At 39.3% G+C, this 16,294-nt stretch overlaps 1 protein-coding gene across 4 annotated transcripts in view; it reads left to right on the top strand.

Annotated features, from left to right (window-relative positions):
- Positions 1-16,294, top strand: part of sdk1b (sidekick cell adhesion molecule 1b) — a 410,315-nt gene that overhangs the window by 284,039 nt on the left and 109,982 nt on the right. For all 4 annotated transcript variants that reach the window (XM_028444442.1, XM_028444434.1, XM_028444426.1 and 1 more), the window contains 3 exons: positions 3,892-4,028; positions 5,212-5,359; positions 14,734-14,874. In XM_028444442.1, coding sequence (XP_028300243.1) covers positions 3,892-4,028; positions 5,212-5,359; positions 14,734-14,874 — 426 coding nt within the window. The remainder of the gene's footprint in view (positions 1-3,891; positions 4,029-5,211; positions 5,360-14,733; positions 14,875-16,294) is intronic.

The raw sequence follows: 16,294 nt of genomic DNA, 5'->3' as shown, positions 1-16,294 counted from the left end.
TAATAGTAACTACAGGTTCACTTTACAGTTCAGGGGTTTTTAACCTGGGTTCGATCGATTCGTAGGGGTTCATTGAGTTATTTTCAGGGGTTCAGCAGGGGTCGACACACACACAGCAAAACAATGATACATTTTGATTTTAGATGTATGTTTAAAAAAAGCGTTTTAAACAAAGCATCCTGGCTTACTTGTTTGTGTCCGAATAAAATGTTCATTTGTGTTTTGAAGAAATTCTGTTTTTTCTTTTCCAATCACGAAGGGTTTGGTGAATGCACTGATGAAGCTTGCGGGGTTCAGTACCTCCAATAAGGTTAAGAACCACTGCTTTAGTTAATGGACTCACAAACTAATTGTGCACATGGTAGGGCGACCGTGGCTCAGGTGGTAGAGGGTCGTCTTCTGATCGAGAGGTTGGGGGTTCCATCCCAGTACCTGACTATGTGTCAAAGTGTCCTTGAGCAAGACACTGAACCCTAAGTTGCTCCCAGTGGTCGACTAGCGCCTTGCATGGCAGTCCTGTCCTATTGGTGTGTGAATGTGAGAGTGATTGGGTGAATGAGCTGATATGTAAAGCGCTTTGGGACTGCTTCAGTGTGGTGATAAAGCGCTATATAAATCAAGTCCATTTACATGGTGGTTTCAAGACATATTCAAATTTAGCACACAGTGAGGTCAGTATGAGGAGGTATCTGTGTTTTAGACCATGACCCTCAAAACTTTATTTATTCAGCTGCTGTGACAGAACAGGTTGTGGCCCTCATTAATAAATAAACACTTCAATAGGATATTTATGACAGGGCACCTATGATATTTTAACATAATTGCAGGGTTTGGAAAGTGCCAGAACAGAGATACACATCATCTGAATTATGGAGAGGAAAGGTTACACGTGTCAAGCTCAGAGGGATTAGAACTGTGTTTGTATCCAAGCAAAAACACATGGGAAACAAAATTGTATTTGCACCTACGTGCGTCAGAGGGTGTGCGCGCGTGTGTGCGGGTGTGCGTATCAATGCATGTGACTGACATTCTCGTTAGCGCTGTATCAATGGGTCATAGAGGCTAACAGACGCTGATGACTGAGGAGACAGACTAATTACCAGCAGGTTATTGGTTCATCTCCCGCAAGACCCATCTATGCTTGAGTGTGCGTGCACATGCATGTGTGTGTGTGAGTGTGTGTGTTGCAAGAAAAGGTTGGAAGGTACTTGTTGAAAGTCTCTCTGTGCTCATCTATAAATTAGTATGATTATGTCAGTGCGTTGGAGAAAACATCATTCTCATTTCCCTTTCGCTGCTTCCTGTGCGGCTGTCATTGCTCCTCTCTGGCTGATGATCACCCCTGCTCCTATAATAACGTTACATCACTCCTTTTTCTTTTCAAGTCCTTACATTTCTGTGTACCACTCCACTTTACCGTTGGAATTATGCAAAAACTGAAAGAAAAACAGATTTATGTTTATTCCTTTATATTGTCGGTTGAACGAGAGCTTCGTGGTTAACTTTTGAATATTAGTTCACACATATATGACTGCTTTGAAATTATTAATTAGGTCTTATATAGTGTGGATGTATACAGTATGTATCTATATGGGGTTAAGATTCTAGAGAGATTCTTCCAATGTAAATAAATCCCACTCCCCACAAACTCACGACCCGACATCCATTTAGTATTAAAACTCCTCAATTTCTTCTTCTTTTCAGATCCTCTTTCAGTGTCAGCAGCAGCCTTCCTTTTTTTGCAGTTCAGGTTTTTCAACACCTGATAAATATCTCCACATATTTATTTGTTTTTTTAAACTCATTTTACAACTTCATTTCAGCTCCTATTGTTTGCTTTGCGCCGTTCTGTTTGTCTTCCCCAATACCAAACCACAATCATGCTAACATAAGCACGTAGCCAATTGTTGAATGACACGTCACCACGTAGTGTTCATGGGAAATGTAGGATTAGTACAACAAGCAGCGTTGCCAGATACACATTATGTTTCAAATCTAAACACTCACAAAAACCCTCAAATTTCTTGGCGGAAAACAGCCCAATCTGGGAACAATGACTTGTGGCATTGTTTCTGTAGCCTGCAGATTCAAACACACACAGTGGTAGTTCATTCTTCACCAGCCAAAATTGTTGTAACGCTACAATGTTACCAGCCAAAGTTAAAATTTTGCATGCAATTGGCAGTTTGGTGGGTGTTAATTTAAAGCCCTCAAAAAATAAATAAATAAATATATATATATATATATACAGTATATATAATGCATTTGTGTACTCAGATAAAACCCTAAAATATAATAAATATATATAGAATTATAAATAAACAATTTGTTTTATACATTTTTAAAACCATGCATATTTGTTTCCAATAAATAATTAGCAGATAGCTTTTAGTGCTTTAAATTAACGGTTGGGAGTTCAAAAAGCTCTTTTTTCATTTTGCGTTGGAAAAGCTGATATTTGTACATTTAATTTTCAGTCATTTCATTTGAAAGCTTCATATTTGCCGAGGCTTTAATAAACAAACATGCTGCGCTGTTTTTATTACTAGTTTAAATTAATGTAAAATGTCACCTTATCCACTCATCCCTCCATTCTGTTCCTCATGTGAGTTGGCTTTGGAAGACATGTATTTATAATAGTAAGCAAAAAGCAACAACCGCTAAGGACCAGACCAAAGGAGTTATGCACACTTCATATTATTATACATATGTGTGTGTATTTATATAGCTAGTCTTTAAATGTATCATAGAAGAAAACAGATCGAGGATTTACCCTGCAGGCAACACTATTGTGTCGTACATATTTCATGTGCAGGAAGCAAATATCCGTCTAATAAACTGGTGCTGCACAAAGTCACACTCACTGTTTACAAGATACAAATGCCTAAGTGTGTAATTACTTGTTCAGGCACACTTGATTGTTTGTATAGACGTGTTGATATAAAAAAGAATTACACTTTGTGAAATAATAATTTTCACATACATCATCTTGTTGGGCTATAAAGGCAGAATTGCAATAGTAGTTGTCTCACATAAGTTTATCTCCTGCCAGAATATAGAATCTTCTCAGTGCTGGAGCTTCACGCATCATTTTTCACATACATTATATCCCTCATTTCAAATTTATTTGAATTTTTTTTTGTAATTAGTGTTTTTTCCATTTGAAAGATTTTAAGTTTTCATCTTGTAAGTAACACGGATGGCTCATGCACATTGTAAACACACAGAACAAAACATTTCAGATTACTTTCAACAAAATTACTTTATGCCAAGTCAGCACACAGTTCCACTTTTTTATTGACTTCAGATCAAATGAGATGAAAAAAATGCAAATAAGGATATAATTAAGATGTCAGGTCTTAGTGCTCATGGGGAACTGCTGATCAGCTGTCATATTTATTAGTTGGATCAATTAAAGCTGGAATAACTGTGGATAAACAGACCTTGAAGTCCTCTGTAAAAGTGGTTTTGAATAACAAACTTATTCCATGCCTGGATTTTAATATTTGCAGCCTGTCATTGAGCTGTTGAAGATAAAAGCCTTTTTGAAATAAAGCATTGCCTTTTTAGGAATTCCCTTTAAAACCTTGTCCTTTCCTTCTAAATTACAGTATTCAGTAACCAACAGTTAATGTGCTTTATTTCAGACTTTTTCCATTTGTACTTCAACTGTTTTTGTATTTTTCTATGAATCTATAGCTGGTAAACCAAACGATATGTTTTCTATCCCTCTCTTTTCTTATATACATTCAACCAAGGTTTGAGCTGTAGTGAATATATATATTCTGAAATTATGTCAGTTAATGTTTTGCCATCATGTAGCAGTCCATAATATTCAGGATTTGAATTGTCATATGTGAAGCTAATGAGATGTGTCCTTTCTGTGTCCAGTGAGCTGCCACATTCTCCTCGCTTGCTGGTTGCTCGCCTCAACGATTCCGACTCCCGCTCCGTGCTCTTGTCCTGGCTTCGGCCCTTCGATGGAAACTCCCCTCTTCTCTACTACCTGCTGGAGCTTTCAGAGAACAGTACGTATGTTCGCGTGTGTCTGTGTGTCCAACCGTGGGCATGCTTTATAGCTCCCGAGCTGCAACAGCTGTTCACTTGGACAGACACGCAGTCATTCACGAGGCAGGCATATGGAGAATGGTGTTACTGTGGAAATGCACATGAAGCTTTTCCTATAAATAAGCCCCGGTTCCCCACTTCCTGACTCCACACTCTGAATCTCAGCCACTCTCTCTCCGCCACAGATGTTGTAACAGCAGGCTGACTCCCTGTCTAATAAGGAGAAGCTGAGAAAGGAAGGATTGAGGAGTAGTATGACAGGAGGAAGCAGATTGCAGAGAGAGTGGCTCCCTCTCCAACAGGAGGCTGTGCGTTGTGGGTGCTGAGCGTTACACGCACAGTTGAGCACTTGGCACATCAATGTAAGACTGATATCCATGAACCGACATCCAATGTCAATAATCACTAATAAGAGAAACTTCATGACGGGGACTCAACAATCTTCTGCCAGCATCATTGAGCAGTTGTTCTTTTGTTGCATTTTACAAGCAGTCCTCAGTAAAACAGTTTTTGCAAGATAATGAAGTTTTACCGTTGGAAGAATCTGGGAAAGATTATGAAAAGAGGTGAGATGAAGAATATATGGAGCCTTAACGTACAGTCGATTTCAGGGTTTAATGAATCCAGATGGTTTGTAATGTTTGATGCTGATTTTCTGCTGCCGTGTGTGTGTGAGAGTGATAGATGAGATCTGAATATTCAGACAGGAAGGCCAGCAACAGATCCAATGTATTTTCCTGTCCAACAATAACACAACATTCCTGCTCACTAAACTGCACATGTGCATCATCCTTCTCACTTCCATAATTTCACATGTGGCTTGTGTGATAATGGGGATAATAGTGCATCTGTCCATGGTTTGGTCGGCAGGAAGAATGAAAGATAAGCTGGCGACAAGCTGGCAGCCATACACAGCAGCATCTGTGCTACTTTATTATTCCCCCTCTTCCCCCAAACTTATTTCTGTTTCATCTTCTGTTACTTCTCTTCTTGATAATTCCTCTCTCCCACTTTCTCTTTTGCTTTGTAGCTTTTATCTGTTTCTCCCGTCTTTCCTTTTGATATCGACTCTGTGTCTCCCATATCTATGTTTTCTTTCACATTAGATAATATCAGCCTCTAATCTTTGTGTCTTTTGTCCAGACTCTCCGTGGAAGGTCTACCTATCTGAGGTCAATCCTGCTTTAACCAACATGTCAGTGGGTGGGCTCACACCTGCCAGGACCTATCAGTTCAGACTATGCGCTGTCAATCAAGTGGGCAGGGGTCAGTACAGCGCTGAGACACAGAGGTAAGAGTGCATCAATCTGTTTTCAGGTCAATGGGCATTTCATATACTCTATTTTCTGGCACATAGGACACCATTTTTTAATTTCAGTGTCAGTAAATATCAGTCACACACACGTGTCCAGTGTCCCCCCCTACAGCAGAATGACTGAACTGTAACAGCCACTGAACATCACGGTGAACTGAACGTTCAAAAAGAGCTTCAGATAATGTAGGAAAGGGGATTCGCGCTCAGCTTTAATAACAAGACGGAGGCGTCCGAAAGGAGGGAAACTGCGTGGGAGCGAGTGACAGCAGAGCTTGTTTTTATTTTCTGTGCCTAAAACAAGATGGCTGACTGTTTAAATAACAAGCAAATACGATAATGAACAGAAGTTTGTGGACCAGGGAGCGGTGCTGACTTGTATGTGTTTATGGTGGGAAGAGCGTAGAAAAAGTACAATGAAGTTTAAGATGTAAAATATCTCAGCCAGTTTTTAATCGCAGCAAATAATAAACAGCATAAAGTTGTTGGTTTATCTGGAGGGATCACACACAGGACTCTAAGGCTGATGGAGAAGCTTACGGAAGTAGATCTGACACACACACGAGAGAGAGAGAGAGAGAGAGAGTGTGCTGCAACACCCTGGATACAGTAATAGTCAGCCAGTTTGTAAAGAAACAAGGAACAGCATAAAGTTGCCATGCTGGGTTTGTTCAGGCGCGATCGTGCCTGGATTCTGACTCAGAGATCAGACTCAATGTGATGCTCCTGAGGCTGATGGTGCACGATAAGAAGAATAGATGTACTGGATCCAGTAAAAACTGAGCATAAATAGCTGTAAATAGACTGATATGCAGACGTGAGTGAAGTGGAGACTTCATGTGGAGATGGAAACAGAATACAGTGAAGAAAGTAAGTATTTGAACACCCTGCTATTTTGCAAGTTTTCCCACTTAGAAATCATGGAGGGGTCTGGAATTTTCATGGAAGGTGCATGTCCACTGTATGAGAGATAACCTAAAAAGAAAAATCCAGAAATCAAAATCTATGATTTTTTAACAATTTATTCGTGTTATAGAATTATCAGAATACCTGGAAATACTGGGAAATCTCTGCTAAACCGAATGGTAGTACAGCAGCCCACCTAACTCGCCGTTCTGATTGGCTGAGTCATTTGAGGGCACCCTCATCAGCCAATAGAGTGCACCCTATGTGACGTTGTGGCCTAAACTCTGATTTTTCTTGGAAAATTGCTAAATTATTGTATTGCGGCCAAAACAGCGATGTGTTCAATAGCCTGGAAAATATGGTACATCTCAGTTGTAGATGGTGTGTACGTGTTTAACCCCTGAGAAGGATGGTGGTGGGATTCTTAGCACTGTTACCTTAAATCAGGGATAGGCAACTCTATCATAGCGGGAGCCACAGAAATGTAATTGTATCTGATCTAAGGGCCACATTATCAACATTTATGTCAGCATTTAGAATAATGACTGATCTGAGCAGTAATACAGGGGGGTTTGTGGACTTTGTCCATTTTGCTGCAATTTGTGTGTTTTGGGAGTTATTTTGTGTATTATGTTGGCCTTTATATTCCTTACAACGTCTTGAACTACAATTTGGACCCGGGTTGCCAATTGCCTATGTCTGCCCTAAATGTTCTGCTGCCTTTGTGTTTTTGTCTGGCGCATGCTAAATGCTGCTATCCCCCCGCTAGTTTGTTTTTGTTCCACTTGTTTGGTATTGTTCATCTTCCCTTCTGCTCCTATTCCTTTCATTTCTTCAATAATACTCTACCTTGTGTGTTCTGCGGCCATCCTGCTGCATCCAAACTTAGATATGTTGAGATGCTGAAGACGAGATTGAATTGGTCCTTCTTAAATGAAACACTGGCAGACAGTAAGACATTGCTGGTCAGGGGATCAAAGCAGATGGATACGACTCGTCTTCGCTGCTCCTCTCGTACGCAGCCACGCACACTCGCTTCTTTTCATCCTCTGGAAAAGACTCAGGCACAGATGCCAAAGCAGGAGCTGAACATCATGGGGAGATTGAGGCTATGCAGATAAGCCGCGCAAAGGCTTGAAGCAGTCAAATAAGAAGGATTTTGAAATGCACTGATGTGGACAGAGTGAGGAATCACTACAGATAGAGATGGAGAGACACTTGGAATATTGATTAGAAGATGCCCTTATTAAAGTCTGAACTGCTAGATGTTACTGTACCTCCCACTCTGATTACAGTCTTTATTAAATTAGCTTCATTTTGCTTGTTTCAAACTTTTCTTTATATTAAATTTATTTTGCTGCTTCCGTTGTGGTGCAGGAGAGTAACCCGGGCGACGGCTACAGAGCAGAGAAGTCATTTTAGAAACCGACATCAACAGAGAGGACATGAATGAAGTGGGATAAAAGATAAAACCATTATTGTAATCTAAATTCAGCAACTCTTGTCAAGACTCCCAATTAGGCAATCTGGCGTGTTCCCCATGTGCTGACTTATTCATGCATGACCTGCACTCACACCATTAACATCTTTAGAGAGCGAGCATTAGCAGAGGAAGACAGATTATACATAAATGCCTTCAACACCCGGCACCATCCATCTCAATTCTTTTACACTTTACACTAGTTATTTTTTTATTCCAGCTGTTCTCTCACATCAGGCGTAAGTGATTCAAATGCAGGATAAAAATGTTTTCTCCCGCTGGTTCTCATATACACATGAATCTGTAGTACAGAAAAGGGTGATTTAAGAGCTGCCAGAACAAAATCCCACTACATATGGGTTGTGGGCTTCCCATTTTCCGTGATTGCTGGAAAACAAGCAGAAAAAACAGAATTCACATTCTGAAAGGGAAACGGAAAACTGACCTGTTTCTTTTATTCCTCTCTGTCTTTATTTAAAATCAGGCACCAACAGAACACGGAAATGAGTCATATCATGCTTTTTGACTGTATTTCACACGTAAACCGGTCGCCGAGGGTCTAACAGTGTGGCTAACGTTGCTTTTGCAACATAATATTGGTCAATTTAGGCGTAACCATCCCGTTTTTATAAATCATCTGAAGCATCAAATGTAAAATTGATAATATTTATCATGTTTGGTACGATTTTGTAAGGTTTAAAAGCCAGAAAAGTACTTTAAATAGTGAAGGAGGATGAAACGGAAACACAATAACAAAAATAGTGTAATGTAACGTTTGGAGTTTTTCATATTGGACTTCATGTTTGCTGATGGTTGTTTAGGAAGAAGCATCAATAAAAACATCATCTCGGCCTACATTTATTTACCATTTAACGTTAGGGTTAGTAATTTTCTCCACATACAAGTTTTTGGTTGAAATTATGTGCTCTGAAAAAGGAACGAATAAAAAATGTCGTCTGTAGCAGCTGTAAGCCTGTAAAAACTTCGACCAATGAAAAAAGACAGTTAGCTTTTTGATCAACCAATCAAGTCTCCCTGCTCGTTCTCGACCCCTCGCGTGCACTAGCTTACACGTCACCGGTGACAGAGTTAGGGTAAAAGAAGAGTCCTCGGAGGATGCTACAGTACATTCAAATACATGCTAGCTTTCGAAAATGACCTAAAATGACCTACCTGCCTTTAATGTAAAATGCAATGTTTCTATGGTTTTACTCAGCAAAGATCTTAGAGCTACCACAGACGTTAGTGACAGACGGGCTTTAAATATACAGGAAATTTTAATTATCTAATATTTTCACTTATTAATTTGAAGAGATGCTGTTAGACTAAATCGATGCTCTACAAGCTGTAAAACTAATACTGCTAACAATATTAAACAGCATCTGGTCAAAATGGAACCCATAAAACCATAAGAGCCTTTGATTAGTTTTGCTTAAGTATTAATAACAAATTCCTCAGATAAAGGACGAGAGTAGTTATTATAAAAATCAGCTTTTATGGTATTTCTTCATCATGTAATGATGATGTTAATTCATTAGAGGTTAAGGTCATTCAGACGCATTCAGACATGCTTCTTTATGACAGGTATAAGTGTAAGCCCACGGTATCATTAAAGCTATTTACAGGCATCTACCATCAGACCTGTGATCCTGTGAAATCCTAATAACTAAGCATTCATGTTTTAATTGCATCATTTTTCACATTTCATCAAAGGTATTTAATTAACCTGCGCCTGCAAAGGTCAGCTTTTCTTTCTTTACAGATAAATAGATCTTTATCATTGCTTCAGACTTAACATCTCAGTATTGTGACTGTTAATTAAATGCTGTATTTCAAAAGAACGGAGACTTCTTTGAGCATTAATATTGTATTTTTACTCATTTTGGTTTTCTTTTAAAGATGAATGCATTTTTTTTTATTCGTTGGGCTTCTTTTTACATTTCTAATGTGTTACGTTGTTCCAGGTTTTCATTGTTCTTCTCATGATGATGAAACATTACATTAAACAACATCTTCTGAAGTTATGGTAATAAATGTTTCTATTAAAAAAATTGATTCAACCAAAGTTTTACAAATGTTAAGCTAACCTATAAATTACGAGGCACTAAAATCCACAGCAATAGATCATTTTGTCACATGATTTTGTATACAACGTCATTTTAGATGGCAATGTTTGAAGTATTCTGATTATTTAAGTATCTTAAAGCTGCAGTATGTAATTTATTTTTGGCATCATTTGGTCAAAAATACATAATCACCTTTGAGCATATTGTAATCCAAAGTGTTCTGAGTGGACACTGAACCTATTATCCTTTCCTTTGCTTTAAATTTAAGCTTTATAAATACAGGAGCGTGACACTAAAGCCAATCAGCGATCTTTCTACAAACGGAGTGCTCCATGAGCTGTTTTGGGCATTACTCTTGGCTGCTCGACTGAATTAGGTGTGCTTTTACGTACCACCGATAGTAGTCCTCATCGTGGCGTTAGGCACAACGGTTCAACACCAAAGCAAGTGGAATAAGGAAGACCAATGTGGAGAAGCAACAGTTTAACGCTCAAATGGACACTCAAAGCAGACGGTGCGCAGTCCGCCCCACTGGTTTCAGAGGAAGAATGAAAACACATGGCTTGTAAACCTAAGAGAAACACATCCAAGGTGGAGAGAACAGACACAGTTCATTTGCAGTGTCTGTCTGACCTGACCGGCAGCTGGGATTGCTGCGGCTGCTTGTGGCGGAGGAGGGGCTGTAGTTACTATCCTCATAGCAGCGAGTGATATGTGCATTCATGTCAGAGTCTCTAAAACACCAGAAAAATCTCCAATAAGACAAGATGAAGTCCTTACATTTGTCACTAGTCTCTATTTAGAAAAAAGTTGCGAAGAGCTCCACAGTTGTGCGCGTTCACGAGAATACCGGTAAGGCACGATAGTTTTCAAAGCAGGGAGTGTATTTATTTCTAAACAAGTCTCACCATTCTACATACTGCAGCTTTAAAGGCATGGTTATCCACTGTTGCACTGACTAGTTTTTTCTTTATGTGGCTAAGTAGTGCAAGGCATGTGAATCTGATCGTTGGATTCACACAAATCCAGTGATTGACAAGAACTCAGTCAAATGGGCAGAAATTGTGGACCCCTGACAGGGGTTTTATTTTCACCTTCATCCACAGCCGATACAAAAGTTCCCTCCACCTTTAGAACAGATAGAAACCCAATATAAAGAGCGCATGCTGTCAGTTTGTGAAACACCAATATGATGTTTAAAGGGTGAAGGAAGGACAGAAGTGTCAATCACGACACAACTGAGCTCCTGCACGTTCATTTTCTTCTGGTCCTCTGTCATATCAGTTGTCTTGTTTTGTATTTGTGTTGCTCTGTGTCGCTCATCTTTTGATTCCAGATCCAAACTTTGTCATTGTGTGTGTAAAAAAAAAAAAGAAGCAGTCTTCCCTATTTCTTTAGTATTAATAAATCAAAGCATGAGATGTGTTTTCAAGGAAAAAGCCAGCAGGTATCAGACTGTGAAGAATGACACAGTTAAAAACTTCTCCTAATTCCCACTGCATGGCTTTTATAAAGCAAACCACTATATCATTCTGATTCCCTCATTCACATGGAAAATATGTACATTTTCTGCTGAAGTGTCCTCTTTTCCTTCAATAGTGAAAGTGTGTCACACGGCTTTTAGTGTTTCTGCTGTTTGTCTGTTTTTTTGTTTGTTTGTTTGCAGAATATGTGTGAATGTTTGTAGTTTCTCTTATGGGTGAGGTTTATTGTGAGGGTTTCAAATATTTAATCTTTAGTGTAAAGTTGATGTTCTGGGGTTGAAATGGATGGAAGGAATATTAACCGGTCAGAGGTGGGGAAGGAAATTAGGTGCGGTAACACTTTACTTGAAGTAACTCTACTGTAACTCTACCTAACCCTCACCCCTAACCCTTCTGTAACCCTACCTAACCCTTAAACTTAACCCAAACCCTACTGTAACCCTACCTAACCCTCACCCCTAACCCTTCTGTAACCCTACCTAACCCTTAACCTTAACCCAAACCCTACTGTAACCCTACCTAACCCTCACCCCTAACCCTAACCCTACTGTAACTCTACCTAACCCTCACCCCTAACCCTAACCTTTAACCTTAACTCTACTGTAACCCTACCTAACCCTCACCCCTAACCCTAACCCTACTGTAACTCTACCTAACCCTCACCCCTAACCCTAACCCTACTGTAACTCTACCTAACCCTCACCCCTAACCCTAACCCTACTGTAACTCTACCTAACCCTCACCCCTAACCTTTAACCTTAACTCTACTGTAACCCTACCTAACCCTCACCCTATCCCTAACCCTACTGTAACCCTACCTAACCCTCACTTCTAACCCTAGCTAATCCTAACCTTTAACCTTAACCCTAACCCTACTGTAACCCTACCTAACCCTCACTTCTAACCCTAGCTAATCCTAACCTTTAACCTTAACCCTAACCCTACTGTAACCCTACCTAACCCTCACCCCTACCCTACTTTAACCCTAACCCTTAATATTAACCCAAACCCTACTGTAACTCTACCTAACTCTCACCCCTAACCCTTCATAACCCTAATCCTACCTATCCCCACTAGATCCCTCCACCTAACCCAAAAAATGCCAACATAGCTCCAAAGGTGTCTAAATTTAGCAAAACATGACACCTTATTCATACTAATAACAGACAATGACAGCGTAATATCAACCTTATGTATAATAAGTGTAAAGTACTTCTTAGGGCCTCCTAGCTACTAAGAGAGGGCGTGTCGGTGTGTGTTTCTTTGTTTTATTTACAGTCAGAGGGAACCTGACATGTGTTTGATACTGTGTATGTCTACTAGAGCTTTTAATGCGTATCTTTGTTATTAGTTAAAGCATAGCTAAGGATTATATTTTTCACATTTCTTAGAAAGATAACTGACCTGCATTAGTGTGTGTGTGCGTGTGCGTGTGCATGTGTGTGTCTGTCTGAACTAATGGAAGGCAAAGCACAGCTGTAAAATCATTGGCCTGTGCCATACATCCACCTCTGTGTGTCTCCTGCTAGGAGCTTTCACGCCCCTGCTCACACACACACACACGCCTGTGTAGATGATGATCTTCATTTATGTAAAGATGTTTAAATGCAATTAAATAGAGGTGTGCCGTGTCTAATGGTAGGATCGTTTAGGGAGAGATGTGGCACTGAGAGGACACCAGAGAGGGGAGGTTTGGAAGAGGAAGGTAAATTCTAATCCCAAGACTTAATCCATGGAAGGGGAAGACCATCGGATGTGACAGGGTATCTTAAACTGTGTGTGTGCGCATGTGCGTGTGTGTGTTGCGAGTACATATGGCTCTGATTATGTTTGTTGAGCTGCTTACAGTAAAGCCAGAGGCCGACCAGCTCAGCCTGTTGGCTTTACCAGGCGAGAGAGAGAGAGAGAGAGAGAGAGAGAGAGAGAGAGGGGGAAGGTGGTAAAAGATAGACTGATAAAATATACAAAGGACAGGGGGCTGTGAGAGGTGAGAGTTTGCAGATGTGTCAAAAAGTGGTGTGAAGAAGTGGTTCAAAATGTCAAAGTGTAAATGGGGAGGGTGAGGAATGAAGAGGGCAGATGAGGGCGAAGAGAGAGAGGATAACACTGTCTCATTGGTGAAAACGAGTGCTGTCCTGATGTGATTGAACTCTCTCCTTGTCAGGCACATCCTCTCTGCTGTGGGGACTGTGGTGATAAATTACTGGTAATGTGTATAAAAACTTAAATGGAAAGACGGGTTCAAAAGGAACGGATTTAAATAAAGCAGTAGCTCACAATATATACTGGACATTAAGTACCTTTTGGGGTCAATTATAATTGTAATCAAGTAATTGACAATGAATTACACTTCAATGTAATTGAAAAAATATGTTACTGTTATAATCATAAATGAATTGTAATTGAGTTCAGATAATTTACTTTGTAATTGTAATTAGCATGAAAAATTATATTAAAACTGTCAATTACAATTTAATTAAACCCAAAGCTGTGGAACCATGTTCCAGTTTTATGGTTTAGACATATGTATAACAATTGTAAAAATTTGAGTATATATATATGGTTTCCCACTTCCTGCCCATTTATAAAATAATAAATCAGTGGGTATACTGACAGAGAAGAGCTTCAGACTCCCACACTAAAAATATTAAAACCAATAATTTTATGGCTAAGGAAGCCAAACAAGGTAACCAAGAGATGAAACAGAAATTAGATGGTAGATCATATTTTTGTGTATTTTACAGCTGATTTGAGACATGGGTCAAAACTGACCTGTTATCATAAGTGATGCTAACAGAAAAGAGGAAGGTTCAGTAATTGTGATTAATTGTAATTGAAAAAAATGCTGGTCATTGTATTTGTAATTGAGTTGTAACTGAACATGGGTAATGGAAGACAGAATTGTAATTGAAAAATGTAATTGAGCCCAACCCTGGACAAACCTGCTTGGACTCTGCAAACACTTTCACACGTGTTGCTTTAAACATTCCGTCTCAGGAGAAATTCTTTGGCGCACTGGAAGTGATGCGTTAAACATTTGCACAAGCAACAGTATGAACAGCATAGGCAGAAATGAAAAGTAAATGTAATAAATACAATTGGAAGATGCACCACAAGGTGAGCGAGGAGGCAGGAGAGAATGCAATAAGAATTCATCAAGTCTGCTTAATAAGTCAGAGCTCCATCCTGTGCATCCGCCCTGACACACACGCTAATTTGTTTGTAGACAATCTGACTGCCTGTCTTGCTACAATGTAACAGCAACACTAAGAGTCTCCTACTTCACCCCGCCCTCCTAATACAGTCTTCCAATGTACAGTCTGATTGTGTTCTCATTGCGGTAAAATGAAAAACAGCAATTTCCCCACCGTCTCATTACATGCTGACCAATAACTATATAAAACACATTTTCAACAGGTTGATGCTGAGGGAAGAGGCACCCAGCGCTCCTCCAAAGAATATTGTGGCTAGTGGTCGTACCAACCAGTCCATCATGGTCCAGTGGCAGCCTCCGCCAGAACCCCAGCTCAATGGAGTCCTCCGAGGATACGTCCTCAGGTAAACACCTATTGAGTCAGGCTGGCTCTTGTTTTTACACCTCTGCCAGATCGAAGTGAAGCGATGGAGCCACAGAATGCTGAAAGAAAGTGTGACACGAGCTGACAGTTTTGGTCCAACCAGAATCATGATTGATATTTTCTCCAGGAATTTTATACGTGGAAGCGCAGGAAAGATTTGACAGTGGCCAAATATGTATAAAAGCCTGATTATCAGAATAGAAAACAGATTGTCTCACACAGAAAATTAATCATTGCTGCATAAAATATGCAGTAAAATGTAAATAACATATTTATATTGTATTATACATATTCACAGCTTTACATAATGTTGAGATCTCTGGAAATTAGCATAATAGAGTGTTTTTTTTTTTTTTATTTATGTCAAAAATAATGACAGCAGAAGCTCCTTTAAATTGAATATTAAAGCACAGTCTATGCCATACTCTGAAAAGTGCATCTAAAATGCCTTATTCATCGTTTCATAAGAAATCTGTTTATTTAAAGTAATGGCTTATTCTTCTATTCGAAGAATGACAATTGATTCAACAAAAGTGTTGAGTTTATTTAGCTGTGTGGAGTGAACATAAGAGTGTGTGATCATCTATTCATATTTGCAACCTTTAATTGTTCAGTCAAACAAAAAAGTAGAGGCGTTGTTCTTTACCAGATAGGATTAACTATTGTGAGAGTCATTGTCAGAAAACGTAAGGCAGGAACATTAAAAAGTCATTATTAGACCAGAAGAAGTACACATTGAACAATAGACTAAAGTAAACAACTTAACTGTTTCAAAAGTAAAGCTTTGTTGTATCATACCATCATGGCAGGACCAACCGCTTTAGGACCAAGTTTCACAGTTGAAAGTGATTATGATTGTTGTGAGGTTAGGTGTGACTCATGGCTTATTTAGACAAAAAGGGATTTTATTTTTCTGTTTTTTAAAACTATTCCTATTGTTTGTAGATCCAGCCTTGTTTTCTCAACACCAAAGAAAACTCCCTACTTGGGCAGCCGATCCATATCTGAAAATATAAAACATTGGTCAAGGATAAAGCAGTTATAAGGATACCTAACATTTTTAAAACTAGACAAAAGTTCTTCATGTCCGGTATGACCCCAAAAACACTGCCAAAGTCTCTTCTCAATGCATTTCGGTTATTTTTATTTTAAGCCTCTGAAAGTTATGCGAAATCACAGGGAATACCCGAAATAAACCACAGCAAAAATGGAGTCAAACGAATCACTGTCTGGTCTGGTGAAGAAACACGAGAAATCATAGTTAGAATAAAATAAAAACACTTCTCAAAGCAACTTATGTGCCATCTTTGCGTTATTTTACAGGGTTCCCAATACCTAAATGCAAACTACAATAAGTTCAAGTCACATGACCATTGGTCAACAAATGCTTTTTCATTTGT

Source organism: Gouania willdenowi, chromosome 1 (assembly GCF_900634775.1).
Source record: "Gouania willdenowi chromosome 1, fGouWil2.1, whole genome shotgun sequence".
Lineage (NCBI taxonomy): Eukaryota > Metazoa > Chordata > Actinopteri > Blenniiformes > Gobiesocidae > Gouania > Gouania willdenowi.
This window is presented reverse-complemented; position numbering and strand designations above follow the sequence as displayed.